We start from the raw sequence: 20,386 nt of genomic DNA on the forward strand, positions 1-20,386 counted from the left end.
TTGCACTTGACCTTAGTAAACAGGCAGGCAAAGCTAGAGTCTTGCCTGGACCTGCGCTGGCAGCATCTAATAGTCCTGGCCAGTGATGGCTCTCAAAATCAGTTATTAAAGAAATGAAAGCAGCCTTGTGGCGTGGAAAGAGTTAAAGGAATGGGGAAGTGGACCCTCACTCACATTTAAAGCTTAGACAGCATGTAAATAAATTTTATACTTGTACCCCACACCCCAGTTGGGTCTGGAACTCACCCTGTGGACTTCAGTCCACTTCCTGTCTCAGCGCCACCCATTGTGACTCCAGGTTTCAGTGTATCAACCTACCTACTCCTTGTCCTAAATTCTAAGGCTCTTCCTGAAGCAAGGAAGCTGAACGGGGAATTCAGTGGGTAGCGAACACATTTCCCCTTAACCTGGCCTGATGGGCGGGGCATCGCTGAGGTTAAATCACCCTGCCAGGTAGTCCAGCTTGCAGTAGAGAGCTAAACTGGTCAGGAGGATGGCGAAATGCAGGGTGAGAGTATCCACGGGGGAAGCCTGTGGGGCTGGCACATGGGACAAAGTGTCTGTCAGCATCCTGGGAACCCACGGAGAGAGCCCCTTAGTACCTCTGGACCATCTGGGCAAGGAGTTCAGCGCCGGTGCTGTGAGTTTGGGGGGAGCAGGCAATGGCGACTGTGGAGGAAGGCAGCCCAGGGAGACCAGCCTCAGCATACTAAACAACCCCTCCTAGGAAGAAGACTTCGAGGTGACACTTCCCCAAGACGTTGGCACTGTGCTGATGCTGCGAGTCCACAAAGCACCCCCGGAAGCGTCCCTCCCGCTTATGTCTTTCCGTTCTGATGCCTGGTTCTGCCGCTGGTTCGAGCTGGAGTGGCTACCTGGGGCTGCACTCCACTTCCCCTGTTATCAGTGGCTGGAAGGGGCGGGGGAGCTGGTGCTGAGAGAGGGAGCAGGTGAGGGGGCTGGGGCTGCGGGAGGCGCACATCAGTGTATCGCAGGCTAGGCTTGGGGAGTGGAGACCAGGACACGGGGCAGAGGAGGAAGGAGGGGACTGGCAGAAGCAGGAGGTGGTGGCAGTCAGTTTGCAGTGGAAGAAGTGTACCCGGGGTGAGGGGACTGGTGGGTTGACAGCAGTAGGAGGGAGAACGTCTGAAGCCAGAGATCAAGAGAGGATCCTTTCCATCCACGCCCTCACCCGCAGCCAAGGTGTCCTGGCAAGACCATCACCCTACACTGCAGGATCAGCGCCAGAAGGAGCTTGAGTCCAGGCAGAAGATGTACAGGTGAGGAGGGAGATAGTGACCCCTGCAGGAGGACTCACTTATGTGATGGGAAGCAGCCAAATCAAGGACTAACCCCAGACACAGGAGTGTTGGCAATACTGGGCAACTGAGAGAAAAGCAGATTCGCAGGATCTCTGACTCTGAACATGTGATTGAGCAGAGAGACTGGCATCTTGCCAAGCCTTTCTGGTGACGCTGGCACCCATTAAAGGTTGAAACCCACTGTTCTAACAACCCTGTCCTGTGGCTTATGCCTTCTCCATCTCTCTCTGTAGTTGTTATTGCTTTCATTTCTCTTTTCTCTCACTGGTGAGGTTGTTGTTTCTCCCATAAATACAGGCAGAACTCCCAGCATTTAAGGGTGACCTTCAAACCCATTCCTAGACAGTACAGAAACTCTCAGACAGGGATGCTTTCCATCGTATCAGCTCAGCATAAAGAGTTAGAGCAGAGAGCTACCTACATACTGAAATTACAGTAGGTGGGAATTACAAAGGGGTAAAGTCAGCTACTGTACTCAGGTAGACATTTTCAAAATCGCCTGGTGCTCTTAATCTTGGTTGCTTTCCAAATCCTGAGCCCCCTGCTTTTGCCCTAGGTCTCTGGAAACTGAGCAAGCACAGGCTCATTTGGTTCCTGGTGATTTGACTTTTGTCATGAAAGCCAGGACACTAAATCTCACAGCGGCAAACAGGGGAGAGGGGCAGATGTTGAAATCTACATCCTCCATGATGCAGGGCCAGTTTAGATCCTAACAAAAAGAGTTGGGAGGTCTTGGGTAAATCACTTACTCTCTTTGATTGATGTTTTTTTCTTCTAGTTGTTTGTTTGTTCTTTAGAGAGGAAAGAGTTTATTTCGTCTTATATCTTAGAGAACATTATACTTGGTATTCAGGACAGGAAATCAAACATGAACTTGGAGGCAGGCACTGAAGAAGAGGTCATGAAGGATAGAATTACTATCTTGTGCAGACTGATTTCTTATTCCAGCTGCTCAGGGATGGCACTTGCGATGTAAATCATCAGTCAAGAAAACACTCAATGGTCTTTTGTCTATTAGTCAATCTGATGGAGACATTTTCTCAACTGAAGTGTCCTTTTTCAGTTTGACTCCTGTTAGACTATATTTGATTTAAAAAAAAAAACAAAAACAAAAACAAAGCAAAAGCAAAAGAAAGAAAGAAAGAAGAAAAAAGGAAGGAAAGAGGGAGGGAGGAAGGAAGGAAGGAAAGAGGGAGGGAGGGAGGAAGGAAGGAAGGAAGGAAGGAAGGAAGGAAGGAAGGAAGGAAGGAAGGAAGGAAGGAAGATCTTCTCAAAGAATCAGCTCCTGGTTTGTTGATTCTTTATGTAGCTCTTTTTGTTTCCCCTTGGTTGATTTCAGCCCTGAGTTTGGTTATTTCCTGCCGTCTACTCCTCTTGGGTGAATTTGCTTCTTTTTGTTCTAGAGCTTTCAGGTGTGTTGTTAAGCTGCTAGTGTATGCTGTCTCCAGTTTCTTTTTGGAGGCACTCAGAGCTATAAGTTTTTATCTTAACACTGCCTTCATTGTGTCCCATAAGTTTGGGTATGTTGTGCCTTCATTTTCATTAAATTCTAAAAAGTCTTTAATTTCTTCCTTGACCAAGTTATCATTGAGTAGGTAGGGCGTTGTTCATCTTTCATGTGTATGTGGGCTTTCCGTTGTTTTTGATGCTACTGAAGACCAACCTTAATCCGTGGTGATCTGTAAGGGTGCATGGGATTATTTCAATCTTCTTGTATCTGTTGAGACCTGTTTTGTGATCAATTATATGGTACATTTTGGAGAAGGTATCATAAGGTGCTGAGAAGAAGGTATATTCTTTTGCTTTAGGATGAAATGTTCTATAGATATCTGTTAAAACCATTTGGTCCATCACTTCTGTTAGTTTTACTGTGTCTCTGTTTAGTTTCTGTTCCCATGATCTATCCTTTGATGAGAGTGGGATGTTGAAGTCTCCCACTATTATTGTGTGAGGTGCAATGTGTGCTTTGAGCTTTACTAAAGTTTCTTTTATGAATGTGGGTGCCCTGGCATTTGGAACATAGATGTTCAGAATTGAGAGTTCATCTTGGTAGATTTTTTCCTTTGATGAGTGTGAAGTGTCCTTCCTTATCTTTTTTGATAACTTTTGGTTGAAAGTTGATTTTATTTGATATTAGAATGGCGACTCTAACTGGTTTCTTGGGACCATTTGCTTAGAAAATTATTTTCCAGCCCTTTACTCTGAGGTAGTGTCTTTGACACTGAGGGGTGTTTCCTGTATGCAGCAAAATGTTGGGTCCTGTTTATGTATCCAGTCTATTAGTCTATGTCTATTTATTGGGGAATTGAGTCCATTGATGCTAAGAGATATTAAGGAATAGTGATTGTTGCTTCCTGTTATTTTTGTTGTTAGAGTTGGAATTTGTGTGTGTGGCTATCTTCTTTTAGGTTCGTTGAAAGAAGATTACTTTCTTGGTTTTTTCTGGGGTGTAGTTTCCCTGCTTGTGTTGGAGTTTTCCATCTATTATCCATTGTAGGGCTGGGTTTATGAAAAGATATTGTGTAAATTTGGTTTTGTTATGGAATATCTTGTTTTCTCCATCTATGGTAATTGAGAGTTTGCTAGCATTTGTGTTCTCTTAGGGTCTGTATAACATCTGTCCAGGATCTTCTAGCTTTCATAGTCTCTGGGGAGAAGTCTGGTGTAATTCTGATAGGTCTGCCTTTATATGTTACTTGACCTTTTTCCCCTACTGCTTTCAATATTTTTTCTTTGTTTTGTGCATTTAGTGTTTTGACTATTATGTGACAGCACGAATTTCTTCTCTGGTCCAGTCTATTAGGAGTTCTGTATGTTTCTTGTATGTTTATGGGCATCTCATTCTTTAAGTTAGGGAAGTTTTCTTCTATAATTTTGTTGAAGATATTTACTGGCCCTTTAAGTTGAGAATCTTCATTCTCTTCTACTCTTCTATACCTATTATCCTTAGGTTTGGTCTTCTCATTGTGTCCTCCGTTTCCTGGATGTTTTGGGTTAGGAGCTTTTTGTATTTTGTATTTTCTTTGACTGTTGTGTCAATGTTTTCTATGGTATCTTTTGCACCTGAGATTCTCTATCTCTTGTATTCTGTTGGTGATGCTTGCATCTATGACTCCTAATATCTTTTCTGGGTTTTCTGTCTCCAGGGTTGTCTCCCTTTGTGATTTCTTTATTGATTCTATTTCAATTTTTAGATCCTGAATGGTTTTGTTCAATTCCTTCACCCGTTTGGTTGGGTTTTCTTGTAATTCTTTAAAGGATTTTTTTTTGTGTGTTTCCTCTTTACAGGTTTCTACTTGTGTTCGCCTGTATTTATTTCTTTAAGGAAGTTATTTATCTCCTTCTTAAAGTCCTCTATCATCATCATGAGCTGTGACTTTAATTCACTCTTGCTTTTCTGGTGTGTTGGAGTATACAGGGCTCCTCCCTGTGGTGGGAGAACTGGGTTCTGATTATGCCAGATACTCTTGGTTTCTGTTGCTTTTCTTCTTGCCCTTGCCTCTCACCCTCTGGTTATCTCTGGTATTAGCTAGTCTTGCTGTCTCTAACTGTGGCTTGTCCCTCCTGCAAGCCCGAGTGTCAGTACTCCTGGGAGACTAGTTCTCTCCAGGATGATTTTAGGTATGGAGAGCTGTGGCACAGGATCAGCTCCAGGGAGCAGACAGAAACCTGAAGGAGCCTGTCCCCAGCTGTTCCTTGGTTCCTGTGTCTGGAGCCTGTCCCCGGCTGTTCCTTGGTTCCTGTGTCCCGATGATTCTGAGTAGTTCCTCTTGGGCCAAGAATTTGAGCAGAAGTGTTGGTATTACATAAATAAAAGCACTCAACAACATGAAATCTAAGCCCTGCCTAAATGTGTGCTGTTAGCATTGCTCCCCATCTGTTCTCAGTGTGGACCCTCAGCACTTACAATTGAAGTAAGGTTTCAAACCCTAGCATTAGCATCTTCTGGGTGCCAGTCAGGGAAGGCAAGCACTCAGGCCCACCTCATACCTACCAAGTGAGAATCTCCATTTTACCAAGAGTCCCCACATGAAGCCAGTTCTGCGTTGCTTGAGACAAAGAGTTTGGCCACCACCTGGTGGCAGGACACTTTAATTGCAACCTGCCCTTTGACATCAAAATCTCAAATCTAAAACATTTTTCATTATTGTTTGTTGAATACTGGTTATTGAACCTAAGTCTTTTGCATTCTGAGCAAACACACATTACTAATTTATATCCCTGGCCATCTTAATATTTTTTATTTATTTATTTATTTATTTATTTATTTATTTATTTATTTATTTATTTTTAAAGTGTGTGCTGGGCAGTGTTGTGCATGCCTTTAATCCCCAACCCTCAGGAGGAAGAAGCAGACTGAGCTCTGATTTTGAGAATAGCCTGATCTACTGAGCCAGTTCCAGGATAGCCAGAGCTACACAGAGAAACCCTGTCTCAAAAATAAAAAAAAAACAGAAAAAGAAAAATGCCCTGTAATTAATTTTTTTTTTTTACATTGTATGTGTGTATGCACAAAACCAATCATATGCATGTGGAGGTCAAACACGTTAGGCTTAACAAGGGCAGGAACTTTTTATCCAGCCGTGCTTGCTCCTGCCATATTTATTTCATATATGTGGGTACACTGTCACTGTCTTCAGACACACCAGAAGACTGTATTGGTTGCCCATTACAGATGGTTGTGAGCCATGCCCATTACATGTGGTTGCTGGGAATTGAACTCAGGATCTCTGGAAGAGTAGTCGGCGCTCTTAACCGCTGAGCCATCTTTTCAGGCTGTGCAGTAATTTTTTAATGTTTAATTTTTACTTTTTTAGATTTTTTTAAAAGTTTATTTTATACATGAGAGCTCTTTCTGCATGTGCACCTGAAGGCCAGAAGAGGAAGTCAGATCTCATTACAGATGGTTGTGAGCCACCATATGGCTGCTGGGAATCCAACTCATGACCTCTGGAAGAGCAGTCAGTGCTCTTAACCGCTGAGCCATCTCTCTAGCCCCTTAGTTTTAGTTTTTTTATGCTGGAGATTGAACCTAGGGCCTTGTGCATCTTAGGTAGATGCTCTACTGTGAGCCATATTCCCAGTCTTTTAAAATTTGTTTTGGTTAGAGAAAGGGTCTCACTACATTGGCCTCAACTCTAAAAGACTAATTTTTAAATGACCCCAAACCAAATGTTAAGCTTCTTCCTAGGTCACGGGCCCAACATCTACACACTATAATCCAGACACTTAAGAGACCCCAGGGCTCCAACCTCACATTCCTCCTGTTGACCCAAGTTAGGTCATGTGCTCAGAAGTCTCCCTGTGGGGACATGTAGCTTCTATCCAACCTAGTGAGCATAGGAGAAGGGGGGGTCTCAGGAGAGCCCCTCCTGGCAGAAGGGGGCTAGCTGTGGCCAGGGTCCCCTGGGGCAGGGATTCTTCTCTCTCTGTGCAAGGGCTCCTGAGGCTGCTGCTGATCATTCACCTGTCTGTCCCACTTCTAGCTGGAAGACTTACATTGAAGGTTGGCCTCGCTGCCTTGACCATGAGACTGCAAAAGACTTGGACCTCAACATCAAGTACTCTGCGATGAAGAATGCCAAATTCTTCTTTAAAGCCTACTCCGCGTGAGTGTCTTAGTCGGGGTTTCTATTCCCGCACAAACCATCAGGACCAAGAAGCAAGTTGGGGAGGAAAGGGTTCAGCTTCCACACTGCTGTTCATCGTCAAAGGAAGTCAGGACTGGAACTCAAGCAGGTCAGGACACCTTGACACACAAACACATCACTAGAAATCCTCAACCCTTACTTTCTTATTCATCCCCACAATCTAAATAACTTTAAAAGTCCCACAGGCTTTACATATTAAAATTTCAATCCCTTTAAAATATCCAATATTGCTGGGTGGTGGTGACACACGCCTTTAATCCCAGCACTCGGGAGGCAGAGGCAGGCAGATTTCTGAGTTCGAGGCCAGCCTGGTGAGTTCCAGGACAGCCAGGGCTACACAGAGAAACCCTGTCTCGAAAAACAAAAAAAACAAAAAAACAAAAAAAAAAAATCCAATATCTTTTAAAATTCAAAGTCCTTTTACAATTCAAAGTCTCTTAACTGTGGGTTCCACTAAAATACTTTCTACCTTCAAGAGGGGAAAAATATCAGGGCACAGTCACAATCAACAGCAAAATCAAACTCTAACTGTCCAATGTCTAGGAACCACTCACGATCTTCTGGGTTCCTCCAAGGGCTTGGGTTACTTCTCCAGCCCTGCCCTTTGTAGCACACACCTTGTCTTCAAGACTCCAGCAGCCTGCTCTCCACTGCTGCCACTGTTCGTGGTGGTCATCTCATGGTGCTGGCATCTCCAAAACACTGCTGTCTTCCACTGCAACTAGGCTTCACCAATATCATCTCATAGGCTCTCTTCATGATGCCAAGCCTTAACTCCTTTGCCTGACCCCTTCAGTCCTGGGCCAAGGGCCTTCCATGGCCTCTCATAGTGCCAAGCCTCAGCCACTCTTCATGACCCCTTCCTGCCTTTAAAACCAGTACCACCTGGGTGACTCTTACACATTACCAAGTCCAGCCGCAGCACAAGGCACAACCTTTGCTATCTCTGTGTTCTCAGAAAACACTTCCCACATGATTTCACCTCACTGATACTGGTCTCTTCTTAATCACCACTAATTTCTTAGCTCCAGCTAACCAGAATCAATAGTCCCAGAAATACAGAGGTTTAGATTTTGTAGTTCTAGTATCTTGTTAATCACAGCTGATTCTTCAGCTCCAGCTCACCAAAACCACAAAATCAACACAATCAAATAGCAACAGCCCTGATAAGAGTCTTTAATCTTCCCTCTGATCTAACAAGCCAGGCCTCCATCTTCTGCACTGTTCTCAACATTATCTTCCAAGTTCCTACAGAACATCCCACAAAGCTATTAACATCTCAATGGCTCTTCTGGCTCAAAGTTCCAAAGTCCTTCCACAGTCCTCCCCAAAACATGGTCAGGTTGACACAGGAATACCCCATTCCCCGTACCAATTTGTCCTAGTCAGGTTTCCTATCCCTGCACAAACATCATGACCAAGAAGCAAGTTGGGGAGCAAAGGGCTTACTTGGCTTACACAGTGAAGATGCCTCCCTGTCCATTGCCCACAGTCCTACATTCTCTCTTCTCCTCAGTTCCTTACCTTACTTACATGGTTCACTCAGCCCTGCCCAAGGCATAGTGTCCTATCCTTCAGGACAGTGGCTATCTTAGGGCATGTACTATCTCAGGCAGACAGAGGAGGGTCTCCTGGGGCCTAGGACCTTATCCCACACCTCCCATCTTCCATCAGGTATACGGAGCTGAAAGTCAAAGGGCTCCTGGACCGCACAGGACTCTGGAGGAGTCTGAGGGAGATGAGAAGGCTATTTAACTTCCGCAAGGCTCCAGCAGCAGGTGAGCTACTGGGGCCAGCATCCTAACCTCTCTGGGATATCAGTCCCTATCTCTGCCAGGAAGCACGAACAATTAATTAACTAATTTAACTATGAGCAACAATTCACCTTGTGACTTTAGCTGGGCTCCATGCCCTTCCTCCTAGACCTTAAATTGTCCCATAGACACGAAAGAGGTGGTAGGCAGAGGGGACCCTTGACCTAATCCAACAGTTAAACTATGGTTGGGGCTGTGTACAGAGGCCTCACAGTGAAGTCAGGCTGTGGTTTTTCATAAGACTCAAAGTCACATCATTCCATCATTACTGTTCCTTGGCTTGTTGGCTTCAGAATTAGGTGACAGGGGGACCCGCCCTAGTTTTCAGGGTGTCCCAGGAAGTTCTAATGGGGAGGGGGAGAGTTTAGTGGGCATTTACACTGAAGATGAGGTATGGGGCAGAGAGTCCTTTAAGGACTGAGAACAGAAAAGATGAAGGTCCTAAAGACAGAAGAATAGGGGTTTCCTGAGCACGATGCTAGGGACTAGCAACCTGCTGCGAATGATTCTACTGAATGTGCTCCAGGCCATGGGGTGGAGCCAGAGGGCCAGCAGGATGATCATCCTGCCATGGGCTATCAGCTGAGGACAGAGTTTGGTGGCCTCATCAAGGCCGTGGCTGTGTAGGGATGAAGTGGACAGATGGGCAGAGACACCAAGGATGGAGAGTTCCTGGCTCTCAGTGCGGGGAGAAGGAAGTTGCTGCCTAGGGAGATTCTAGGTTCTGCCATGTACAACTCGCCATGTCCTGGGATGCCAAGAGGGCTGTGGAGGCTGTGGTGGAGAAGAGTCACAGTTATCCTGCATTTGAGGCTAGTGAGCCTCACAAGCTGGTTTCAGCTAGACAGTGTGTATGATGATAGGTTGAGATTAAGGAATAGGCAGTAACCAAATCCAGGTCAGAAATGAATAGGTACCCAGAAGGGTCAAAAGAGACCTGTAGGAGCCTTGGTGACTGGTTCCCCTCTGCCCCCTCCTCCCTTCCCCCCTCCCTCTCCCCCTCCTGCAGAGTATGTGTTTGCACACTGGCAGGAAGATGCCTTCTTCGCCTCCCAGTTCCTAAATGGCATCAACCCGGTCCTGATTCGCCGCTGTCACAATCTCCCAAACAACTTCCCGGTCACTGATGAAATGGTGGCCCCAGTGCTGGGCCCTGGGACCAGTCTGCAAGCTGAGTTGGAGGTGGGTGGGGCCCAGACTGCAAGCTCTGCAAACCCTATTAGTTTCTCCAAGCTCATCCCCCACTGGAGACAGAGGGACCAACTCTGCCTTGCATGCCAAGAGCCAGCTCTAAAAATGGACTCCCTGGGTAACCCTGGGTCTTCTTCTCTTCTCTTCTCTTCTCTTCTCTTCTCTTCTCTTCTCTTCTCTTCTCTTCTCTTCTCTTCTCTTCTCTTCTCTTCTCTTCTCTTCTCTTCTCTCCTCTCCTCTCCTCTCCTCTCCTCTCCTCTCCTCTCCTCTCCTCTCCTCTCCTCTCCTCTCCTCTCCTCTCCTCTCCTCTCCTCTTCTTTAAAGATTTATTTATTTATGCATATGAGTAAACCTCCATTGCTTGCTTCAGACACACCAGAAGAGGGCACCAGACCCCATTACAGAGGGTTATGAGCCACCATGTGGTTTGCTGGGAATTGAACACAGGACCTCTGGAAGAGCAGTCAGTGCCCTTAACCACTGAGCCATCTCTCCAGCCCCAACCTTGGACCTTCTCCCTGCTCCCTGCCACCTGCTTTAGGAAACCAGTTGCACTCAGGGCTCCCTGTTCTCCTGCAGAAGGGCTCCCTGTTCTTGGTGGATCATGGCATTCTTTCTGGAGTCCACACCAACATCCTCAATGGAAAGCCTCAGTTCTCTGCAGCCCCGATGACCCTGTTACACCAGAGCTCAGGGTCCGGACCCCTGCTTCCCATTGCCATCCAGGTCTGTAAAAAGGCAGGGGACAAGGGCAATGGCAGAGTACAGAGGGTCCCACTGAGTGGGTGACAGACACTGACACTGCCTGCCTCTCTGCTGCTCTGGCCCACCAGCTCAAACAGACTCCTGGGCCAGACAACCCCATCTTCCTGCCCAGCGATGACACGTGGGACTGGTTGCTGGCCAAGACCTGGGTGCGCAATTCTGAGTTTTACATCCATGAGGCTATCACACATCTGCTGCATGCCCATCTGATTCCAGAAGTCTTTGCCTTGGCCACATTGCGTCAGCTGCCCAGGTGTCACCCTCTCTTCAAGGTCAGTGGCTCAACAAGTTGGCCCAAGCCAGACATGGTGGCACACACCTTTAATCCCTGCACTTGGAGGGCTGAGGCAGGAGGATCACAATGACTTCGGGACCTACCTGGTCTACATAGCACAGTTCCAGGAAATCCAGGACTACTACACAGAGACCCTTTCTCTAAACACACAAGGTGGTGTAGCCTGCAGCCAATCCCATAGATTCCTTGGATTATGTTGTATCTTCTGGTTCATCTTCCAAGTGGCCTTCCCTCAGTTGGCCTTATCGTCCCAGGCTTGGATGCAGGGCTCCCATTCTGATGGAAGAACATAGGGTAAGGCCATATCCAGGGCCTAAGAGAATGTCTAAGCATTCCCTGGGAGGGGAAGCCCTGTCTTCTCATGTGCACTTGGTGAGGGAAACACATGCATCCAGTGAGGCCCTAGGCCTGTTCTATGCTCTCCACTCTGATTCTTCTGACTGTGACTCCCAGCACCTGCTTCTCTGAGTGCACTGTGAGGAACAGCACCACAGGGCCAGGCCCCAGCCCTGCTTTCCATGGCTCTCTGCCTGCCAGAGGGATTAGGACATCTTAGGAAGTTCCCAAGGTTCTCATTGACAAACTGATCTGGTGTCAGAGGGAAGAAAAGGCCCGCTGGAAAGCCTTAGACAAGATGCTATGGGGCCTCCCTAACCTTCTTCACTGGTCAGGGAACGCTGTCACAAACTGCACAGTGTCCTCGCTGACTCTCTGTGTGACTCACAGGGAGTTTGGTTTGGGGGAACAGGTTTGAGCTCCCCATTTTGCCATCTCCTTCCAGCTATTGATCCCTCACATTCGGTACACACTGCACATCAACACGCTTGCCCGGGAGCAGCTCGTTGCCCCTGGGAAGTTGATAGACAAGGTAGGAGCTGCCTTTGGAGGGATGGGAAGAAGACGGAGATCTGGGGTGGGCATGGCCCCTGTTACCCTAGTATCTCTGCTGCCCCTGCTTTTGAAGCTAGGCGTTCTCTCCCTCAGTCCACAGGCCTTGGCACTGAGGGATTCTCTGACCTGATAAAGAGAAACATGGAACAGCTGAACTACTCTGTCCTGTGTCTCCCTGAAGATATCCGAGCCCGAGGTGTGGAAGACATCCCAGGCTACTATTACAGAGATGATGGGATGCAGATCTGGGGGGCAATAAAGAGGTGAGGGAACCATCCCCAGGAAGCCACATGGGCAGAAAGCCTAGGCAGGAGATGGGGTGCACTGGAAAGGTTCCCACCAAGGAGGCCTTGTGTGGGTTGCCCTGGACTACAGTGCTTCTCAGAGAGGAGCAGGTTTGGAGTCAGGGATTGAATCCAGTTATTCCTTGCAGCTTTGTCTCTGAGATAGTCAGCATCTACTACCCAAGTGACACATCCGTCCAAGATGACCAAGAGCTCCAGGCCTGGGTGAGGGAGATCTTCTCTGAGGGTTTCCTCGGCCGAGAAAGCTCAGGTACAGGAAACTTAGCCCTTGGGCACGGCACCACCCCAGCCTCTCTGTGAGGTCCTCAGTTCCCCAGGATGCCTGGCCTCAGCCCAGCTCTTCCCACAGGTATGCCCTCCTTGTTGGATACCCAGGAAGCCCTGGTCCAGTATATCACCATGGTGATATTCACCTGCTCAGCCAAGCATGCAGCTGTCAGTTTAGGCCAGGTAAGGAAAGGTCAGGCCAGGCCTACAGGCATTACAGTGGAGGGCCAGGGTCTTGGTCTCATTTTATCTTCTCTGCCTTCAGTTCGACTCTTGTGTTTGGATGCCCAATCTGCCACCTACCATGCAGCTACCACCACCTACTTCCAAAGGCCAGGCCCGGCCTGAGAGTTTCATAGCCACGCTCCCAGCAGTTAATTCGTCAAGTTATCACATCATTGCTCTCTGGCTGCTAAGTGCGGAACCTGGGGACCAAGTAAGTAAGGAGCTAGGAGTCAGGCCAGGCTAGGCTGGATAGGAATGGATCTATTGTTTGCAAACTCAACCCAAACTCAACCCTGACTCACCGCCCCCCCCCCACACACACACATACACACCTGACTAAATTTTCCTAATGACCTTAGCTCTTAACACATGACTCTCAACACCCTTCATGTGAGGATCAAGTGTCCAACTCACTTTCTTCAATGATGGTAACATGGGACTAAATGCTCCTTTAAATCTTCAAGTTAAACAGTCTAACTGCTTACAGATCACTGTCATTTAGGAAAAGACTTAGGGCAAAGACAGGGTGAGGCTCAACCAAGGAGCCCAGGCACTCACTGTGGGCAGAGCCAGCCATGGTGGGTCACAGCTGCTCAGAAGACGGTGACCTCAGCAGCTCAACCTTGTGATTGGTCCCCAGAGGCCCCTGGGCCACTATCCAGATGAACACTTCACAGAGGATGCCCCCCGGCGAAGCGTGGCTGCCTTCCAGAGAAAGCTGATCCAGATCTCCGAGGGCATCAGGGAGAGGAACCGAGGCCTGGCACTGCCCTACACCTACCTGGATCCTCCCCTCATTGAGAACAGTGTCTCCATCTAACATCTTAGAGAAGACAGTCCTGTGTGACATATAGAACTCTTTTTTTTTTTTTTTTTTGGTTTTTTTCGAGACAGGGTTTCTCTGTGTAGCCCTGGCTGTCCTGGCACTCACTTTGTAGACCAGGCTGGCCTCGAACTCAGAAATCCTCCTGCCTCTGCCTCCCGAGTGCTGGGACTAAAGGCGTGCGCCACCACGCCCGGCCATATAGAACTCTTGACCATGCCTTTCCAGGCTAAGTCCCCGTATGTTTCTCCTGGACAACCAAGCCCCATCTTACACACACACACACACACACACACACACACACACACACACCTAATAAAATCAAAACAGAAAAACCTAAACTCCCACAGAAGGCAAGATCTCACACAGCAGAGAGCCATCCAAATGTTTGGAGACCCCGAGCTTCAGCTCTGATTAACGGCTTTGCTGGTTTGCTTTGCTTTCTATCCCATTAACCATGGACGGTAACAGAAGCGCAGAACCCTGGTTCACTGCACAAAGCCACTGAGATCTCACCCTCACCTGACACAAAGGCAGCTATCATACAGGCTTATCAGGAACACAGGAATTTGTCCAATCAAAGCCTACCCACTAGGTCCATCATGATCTACGACCTCACACTGACATGGTTTAGCTCTGAGAAGGGATTACTGGAGTCAGGCATGAAGAGAAGGACAGGACGAAGGCATGGCTCCGTGTAGAAGAACACATCTGCTCTTCCAGATGACCAGGGTAGCTCACAGCCATGTGTCATTCTAACTCCAGAGACCTCTAGTGGCCATGAAGACTCCAGGCATTCAGGGGAAATACCAGTAGACACCCAAGTTATACTTTTTAAGAGAGAGGAATGAGCTGGAGAGATGGCTCAGCGGTTAAGAGCACTGATTGCTCTTCCAGAAAGAGTTCAATTCCCAGCAACCACATGGTGGCTCACAACCATCTGTAATGGGATTCGATGCCCTCTTCTGGGCATAATAATAAATAAATCTTTAAAAAACAAAACAAGAGAGAGGGACATGCTACCATTTCTACCTCACCTCTTCTCAAAGCCACCCCTAAAGTGAATTGTGAACCAGGTCCCCTTTGCAGAGAGTTAGAAGATATTCTCAAACCTCTAATACCTTGCCATCTAAAATCCATCTTCATTCTAAAATTCCAATATTTTGTATACACTCTCCAGTTTGGTGGGTGAGGGGTTGTTTTTTGTTTTGTTTGGTTTGGTTGGGGTTTTGTTTTTGTTTTTGTTTTTCTCTGGCTCAGACTCCATGGATGTTCATTAATGTAACAATGAGTCCATTCCAAGTTGCTTTGGGTCTTCAATTTCATAAGATTTTTATGAAGCAATACTCAAAATGTAACATAAACACTTGGGCTAGATGGCCCAATGGTTAAGAACACTTGCTGCTCTTCCTGAGGACCCAGGTTCTATTGGTTCCCAAACCCATGTCAGTTATAGTCAATGTATAACTCCAGCTCCAAAGGATCAGAGGCCTTGGTACACAGAGTACTCCTGTAAATCCTGTAAACACACACACACAGAAATGTACATATGTTAATGACGGATGGATGGATGAATGGATGGATAGATAGACACACACACAAATGTACATATGTTAATGACAGATAGATGAATAGATGGATGGATAGATAGATAGATAGATAGATAGATAGATAGATAGAATATATATGAATCCAACCATTGAACCCAATAAACCCAAGCTTCAAAGGGGCAGTGTGACCAGGCTGTGGTGATCTATACCTCTAATCCCATCCCTTGTCAGGGAGAGGCAGGAGAGTCTCTGTGAGTTTGAGGCCAGCCCAGTGTACAGAGTGAGTTCCAGGGCAGAAACAGAAAAAACAAAACAAAACACAAAGCCTGCCTTAAAAACACCAAAAGATAGGAAGGAAGGAGGGGCTTTGAGGACTACCAGACAGTCCTTGAACGGTTGTTCATTTTTTCACTGATACTCCTGTGCCAAAGCATGAGGGAGAGTTCTGTGTCTCCTGTACTGTTTTAGTGTCTGTGGATGAGCGAGTCCTTTGGGTTGAGAGACCCCTAGTGGTTACGAGTGTGCACTGCTCCTCCGGAGGACCTGAGTTTGGTTCCCAGCATCCACATCACGTGGCTCACCACTGCCTGCCTAGCCCCAGGGGCATCGGATATCTCTGGCTTCCCCTAGGCACCTGCACCCACGTGCACATACCCACAGGCAGACACACACACCTGCCTGACTTCTTTCCTTCACTTACCTGCCTCAGTGTTTAAACTCCTTGAAGAGGGCTGTTTTCCTGCGTGCCAGGAACCCATGATGAGGTTGTGCCCACTAAGACTCATGAAGCCTTCCGGACATTTTCCAGCTGACCTTTTGGCTGAGTTAGGTTGGGGCCACATGACTGCATCTGGTCGATGGACTCTGAGAAGAAGTAACGCTGCTCACTTCCAAGATAAGCAGTTTGGAGCTGAGATGCCCCTTTCCACTGCAACTCTGAGGCTGCCTTGTGGGCATGCTGTGTGAACTCCAACCTCACTTCAGTCGCTGTAAGCTTGGGAGAACATGGCATCCCGTACAGCAGGAGCTCACAGTTAGCACTTGCCGAATGCAGGAATTAATATCCAAACAATTCCCAAAGCCCAGGCTTAATTTATTTATGTCTTCTCAACTAGACCATGACTTTCTTGAAGGCAGAAACTAAACTTTTTCATCTTTAGATGTCATATGCCCAGCCCTGGACCCAGGCATGAGAGACATTCAACCATTTTTTATGTTTTGAAAAAAAAATGGCTGAATGGATAGGTGGTAAAAGGCTCAGGTCTAGGGCACCGGGATAGATTGTCCCTCTAGATAAGGAGTTTATTAGAAGAATTCTTAATGGCTTGGATAGACAGACAGACAGACAACTACATGGTGAGGGTATGAGGAGAGTTCATAGACAGCATGGCAGAAACTTTAATGAGAGTTCGGGCTGTGAGTCACAGTGAGGGACCCTTTCATCAGGTCTCAGAAGGAAGGGGCAGGTTTTACACAGCCAGGCTGGCTGTGGTCCCTGGGGGAGTTGGGGGATTCCAGGCAGGAATGTACAACCCTAAGGAAACACAGGAAGTCAGGACACATCCCGTTGAGGTGTACTCATTAAAGAGTGGCAGAGCCAGTGTCTCACAACTGCCACCAACAGCCCCCGGATAGCCCAGAGGATCTGGCAGCCTGAGTTCTGTTGTTCTGAGATCTGGAGAAGTAAGAATGGCACTCGTCAGTCTCTGGGATCTGGACACCTGACGCTTTACTGATCCCTGGGCAGGCTCGTGCTAGGGGATTGCGTTTCCTCTCTATAGCAGCTGTCAGAAAGAGGCCGCAGGTGAGCATGGCCTCATCAGCCTGTTACTCAAACCTGACCTGGGTGCATGGATGAACTTATGAATTGGAGTACTATTGTTCCCCAATAATGAATTGATGTGTGTCATTCATATATATATATATATATATATATATATACACATACATATATATGTATATCTAATATATGTGTGTGTGTATGTGTGCATGTATGTATGTATATATATATATATATATATATATATATATATATATATATTCTTGCGTGCGTCCTACTCGACCAGCAAGAATGACGCTGCAACAGGATCCTTCTGCACACGTTTATTGGGAGAGCTTGATTGTAGAGGCGAATAGACCCCGAGCCCAGAACTGGTGCTGCTTTATATAGGCCTAGGAGAGGCGTGTCTCACACCCGGATTGGTTGTGCTTGGTTGATGCTTACCACCTCATTTGCATGCCTACATCTGATTGGTTAATTTCTCTCTCATCTGATTGGTTAACTTCTCTCTCATCTGATTGGTCAATTTTGGTTAATTCTCAAAACCTCATCTTGGCAAAAAACTTTACTGCCTATGTATGCGTGGTGGCCAGCAGAAGCCAGCGCCATGCTGCAACGGCACATGTGGCTTCCCACAATATATATATATATATATGTAAATGGGTATGTTGGTTGCACCTAAGCGTAGTTGCCTGGAGAAACCAGAAGAGGGCATCAGGTCCTTAGAAGCTAGAGTTAGTGTTGGCTCATAGCCACCTGACCTGAGTCCCTGGCTGAACCTAACCCTCAGAAGAGCAGCAAGTGCCATCTCTCCAGCCCCTCAGCATGTCCTTTGAGATGAACTATCATCTTCAAGAGAAGGGGAAAATCCAGTGATTCTTAGCTGTAGGAATCCATGCAGTCGGTCTCTACCCAAGGTTAGAGAAGTGCTGCCCTCAGTACAGACCCTGTGAGCCTGTGAGCCCTGTTATGACAGGTGTGGTAGAATCCCAAAGAAACCCTCCAGCTTTGTTTCAGCTGGCAAAAACAAAAAACAAAATACAAGAAAAACAAACAACAACAAAACAAAACCACGAATTTTGGAGGTTACATGGCTTGGCACCGCATTAATAGTCTCGCACCAGTTTGCTACAGAAAAGACCTTTGCTATGTCACAGGCTACGGTCATCTGAGAAGATGGAATCTCACTTGAGAAAATGCCTCCCTCAAACTGGCCTGTGGACAGTCTGTGGGTATTTTGATTAGCAACTGATGTGGGAGGGGCTGTGGGAGGGCCAGCCCACTATGTACCATCCCTGGACAGGTGATCGTGTACATTCCATGTCAATTCTTCATGTATACACACTGACCATTTGAGAAATGTTTTGCCTGAGACTATAATTCTGGGTATGCTTGACCTAATTTTTGTCTTATTTCTGCTCAAGGCTCAGAACCTCATTTTTTTTTTTTTTTTTCGAGACAGGGTTTCTCTGTGTAGCCCTGGCTGTCCTGGAACTCACTTTGTAGACCAGGCTGGTCTTGAACTCAGAAATCCACCTGCCTCTGCCTCCCAAGTGCTGGGATTAAAGGCGTGTGCCACCACTCCCAGCACAACCTCATTCTTATTAGTTTTTTCTCCCAAGATATTTTCCTACTCCATGATCTCTCCCTCTCCCTCTCCCTCTCCCTCTCCCTCTCCCTCTCCCTCTCCCTCTCCCTCTCCCTCTCCCTCTCCCTCTCCCTCTCCCTCTCCCTCTCCCTCTCCCTCTCCCTCTCCCTCTCCCTCTCCCTCTCCCTCTCCCTCTCCCTCTCCCTCTCCCTCTCCCTCTCCCTCTCCCTCTCCCTCTCCCTCTCCCTCTCCCTCTCCCTCTCCCTCTCCCTCTCCCTCTCCCTCTCCCTCTCCCTCTCCCTCTCCCTCTCCCTCTCCCTCTCTCTCTGTTTACATGAATATATCCCAGGTGTGTGCTTGCTCACAGCGACTACAAGAGGGCGCCAGCTCCCCTGGAACTGTAGTGACAGGCACTTGTGAGCCACCTATCTGAACTTTTGAACTCAGGTTCTCTGAAAGAGGAGTAAGTACCCTTAACCACTGTGCCATCTCTCTAGGGTCTGTTTTGAAGGGAAAGTTTCTATTTCTCCATTCTTTGTTCATTCAAAAAAGTCTTACCTTTCTCAGTACTTTATTAAACATTGAGTTTTCCATGGTATGAATTTCCAGTCTTGGGTTCAGTCATAGTGAGTTTGTGTGTGTGTGTGTGTGTGTGTGTGTGAGAGAGAGAGAGAGAGAGAGAGAGAGTGCGTGTGCGTGTGTGTGCGTGCGTGCACATACATAGGTAGTCCTTGGGCTTTTGGCCATGGGGAGAAGAGAAGATGTTACAGGTAACATTTTCCCCAAGGAAATACTGAGTTAACTTTTCAAATTTGTGGTCCCACAGGAATAACTATTATAAAGAGAACTGTGCCTCTCTTTGGCTGTCAGACAATTGAAATAATGGCATCAAAGGAATTTCAGATTCCCCAGGAATCTCATGCATGCTGGGAGAAGGAACGAAAGCTTGGTACAGCCAGAAGAGGAACTTGTCCACCAGGAAGAGATTTCACGGAGCTCTGACAACTTGTCAGGAAAGACTGGAGCAGAGACAGCGAAGACTAGAACGACCACACCTGGCCCAGGCCTGCATACTTGTGTGTGCTCCTTGTCCTCCAGGCAAACCTCAGCCTCGGCCAGGACACCAAAGATGGACTTGGAGGGCACCTGATGTGTTTACCTGCTCTCTTCCTAATGTGTCACACTGGAGACATAAATCAATATCTCTCTGTCTCTGTCTCTTTGTCTCTCTCCCTCCCTCCCTCTCTCCCTCCTTACCTTCTTCCCTCCCCAATGCTTTCTATTTTATTTTAAGACAAGTAAGACAAGGTCTCTCTATGTAGCCCTGCCTGTCTGGATCTTGCTCTGTAGACCAGTGTCTGCCTCCAAACACTGGGATTAAGCGCAGAGTGACATCACACCCACATCTCTCTGGGGCTTTAAAGCAGGACTGGGGAAAAAAAACAGGGCATGGTAAGTGTAGGGAATGGGTCTGGAATCTAGATAGATAGATAGATAGATAGATAGATAGATAGATAGATAGATAGATAGATAGATGCATACATACATACATACTTAGATATTTATATAGGTAGATAGGTAGATAGATAGGTAGATAGATAGATAGATAGATAGATAGATAGATAGATAGATAGATAGATAGATAGATAGATAGATGGATGCATACATATATACTTAGATATTTAGATAAATAGGTAGATAGATAGGTAGATAGATAGATAGATAGATAGATAGATAGATAGATAGATAGATAGATAGATAGATGCATGCATACATGTATACTTAGATATTTAGATAGATAGATAGATAGATAGATAGATAGATAGATAGATAGATAGATAGATAGATCTAAAAACCATGCAATCCAAAGTTTTTCAGCAGTGTAAAAAGTTTTAGTGTGGGTCTCACAGGCCCTTATT

At 46.8% G+C, this 20,386-nt stretch overlaps 1 protein-coding gene across 3 annotated transcripts; it reads left to right on the forward strand.

Annotated features, from left to right (window-relative positions):
• Nucleotides 1-493: 493 nt before the first annotated feature.
• Alox15b (arachidonate 15-lipoxygenase type B) lies at nucleotides 494-13,546 on the forward strand. Of its 3 annotated transcripts, XM_021178204.1 has the most exons (14): nucleotides 494-640; nucleotides 728-950; nucleotides 1,199-1,280; nucleotides 6,809-6,931; nucleotides 8,648-8,751; nucleotides 9,797-9,969; nucleotides 10,558-10,704; nucleotides 10,812-11,015; nucleotides 11,820-11,906; nucleotides 12,023-12,192; nucleotides 12,363-12,484; nucleotides 12,584-12,684; nucleotides 12,767-12,937; nucleotides 13,367-13,546. In XM_021178204.1, the coding sequence occupies exons 1-14, from the start codon at nucleotides 494-496 to the stop codon at nucleotides 13,544-13,546; spliced, it is 2,034 nt and encodes a 677-aa protein (XP_021033863.1). The 3 variants fall into 3 exon arrangements, with proteins under 3 accessions (XP_021033863.1, XP_021033864.1, XP_021033865.1); XM_021178205.1 differs by lacking the exon at nucleotides 11,820-11,906; XM_021178206.1 differs by lacking the exons at nucleotides 11,820-11,906; nucleotides 12,363-12,484 and having other exon boundaries at nucleotides 12,023-12,182; nucleotides 12,587-12,684.
• Nucleotides 13,547-20,386: the final 6,840 nt, after the last annotated feature.

The sequence above is a fragment of the Mus caroli genome, unplaced genomic scaffold, assembly GCF_978045245.1.
Source record: "Mus caroli unplaced genomic scaffold, Mus_caroli_1 scaffold_13, whole genome shotgun sequence".
Taxonomy (NCBI): Eukaryota; Metazoa; Chordata; class Mammalia; order Rodentia; family Muridae; genus Mus; species Mus caroli.

What these genes read in the sequence shown, in the direction of transcription:
- Alox15b (XM_021178204.1), top strand. Translation starts at nt 494, where the DNA reads ATGGCGAAATGCAGGGTGAGAGTATCCACGGGGGAAGCCTGTGGGGCT. An exon ending in TCCAGGCAGAAGATGTACAG is followed by an intron (nt 1,281 to 6,808) that starts GTGAGGAGGGAG and finishes TCCCACTTCTAG; the next exon opens with CTGGAAGACTTACATTGAAG. An exon ending in GTGCGGAACCTGGGGACCAA is followed by an intron (nt 12,938 to 13,366) that starts GTAAGTAAGGAG and finishes ATTGGTCCCCAG; the next exon opens with AGGCCCCTGGGCCACTATCC.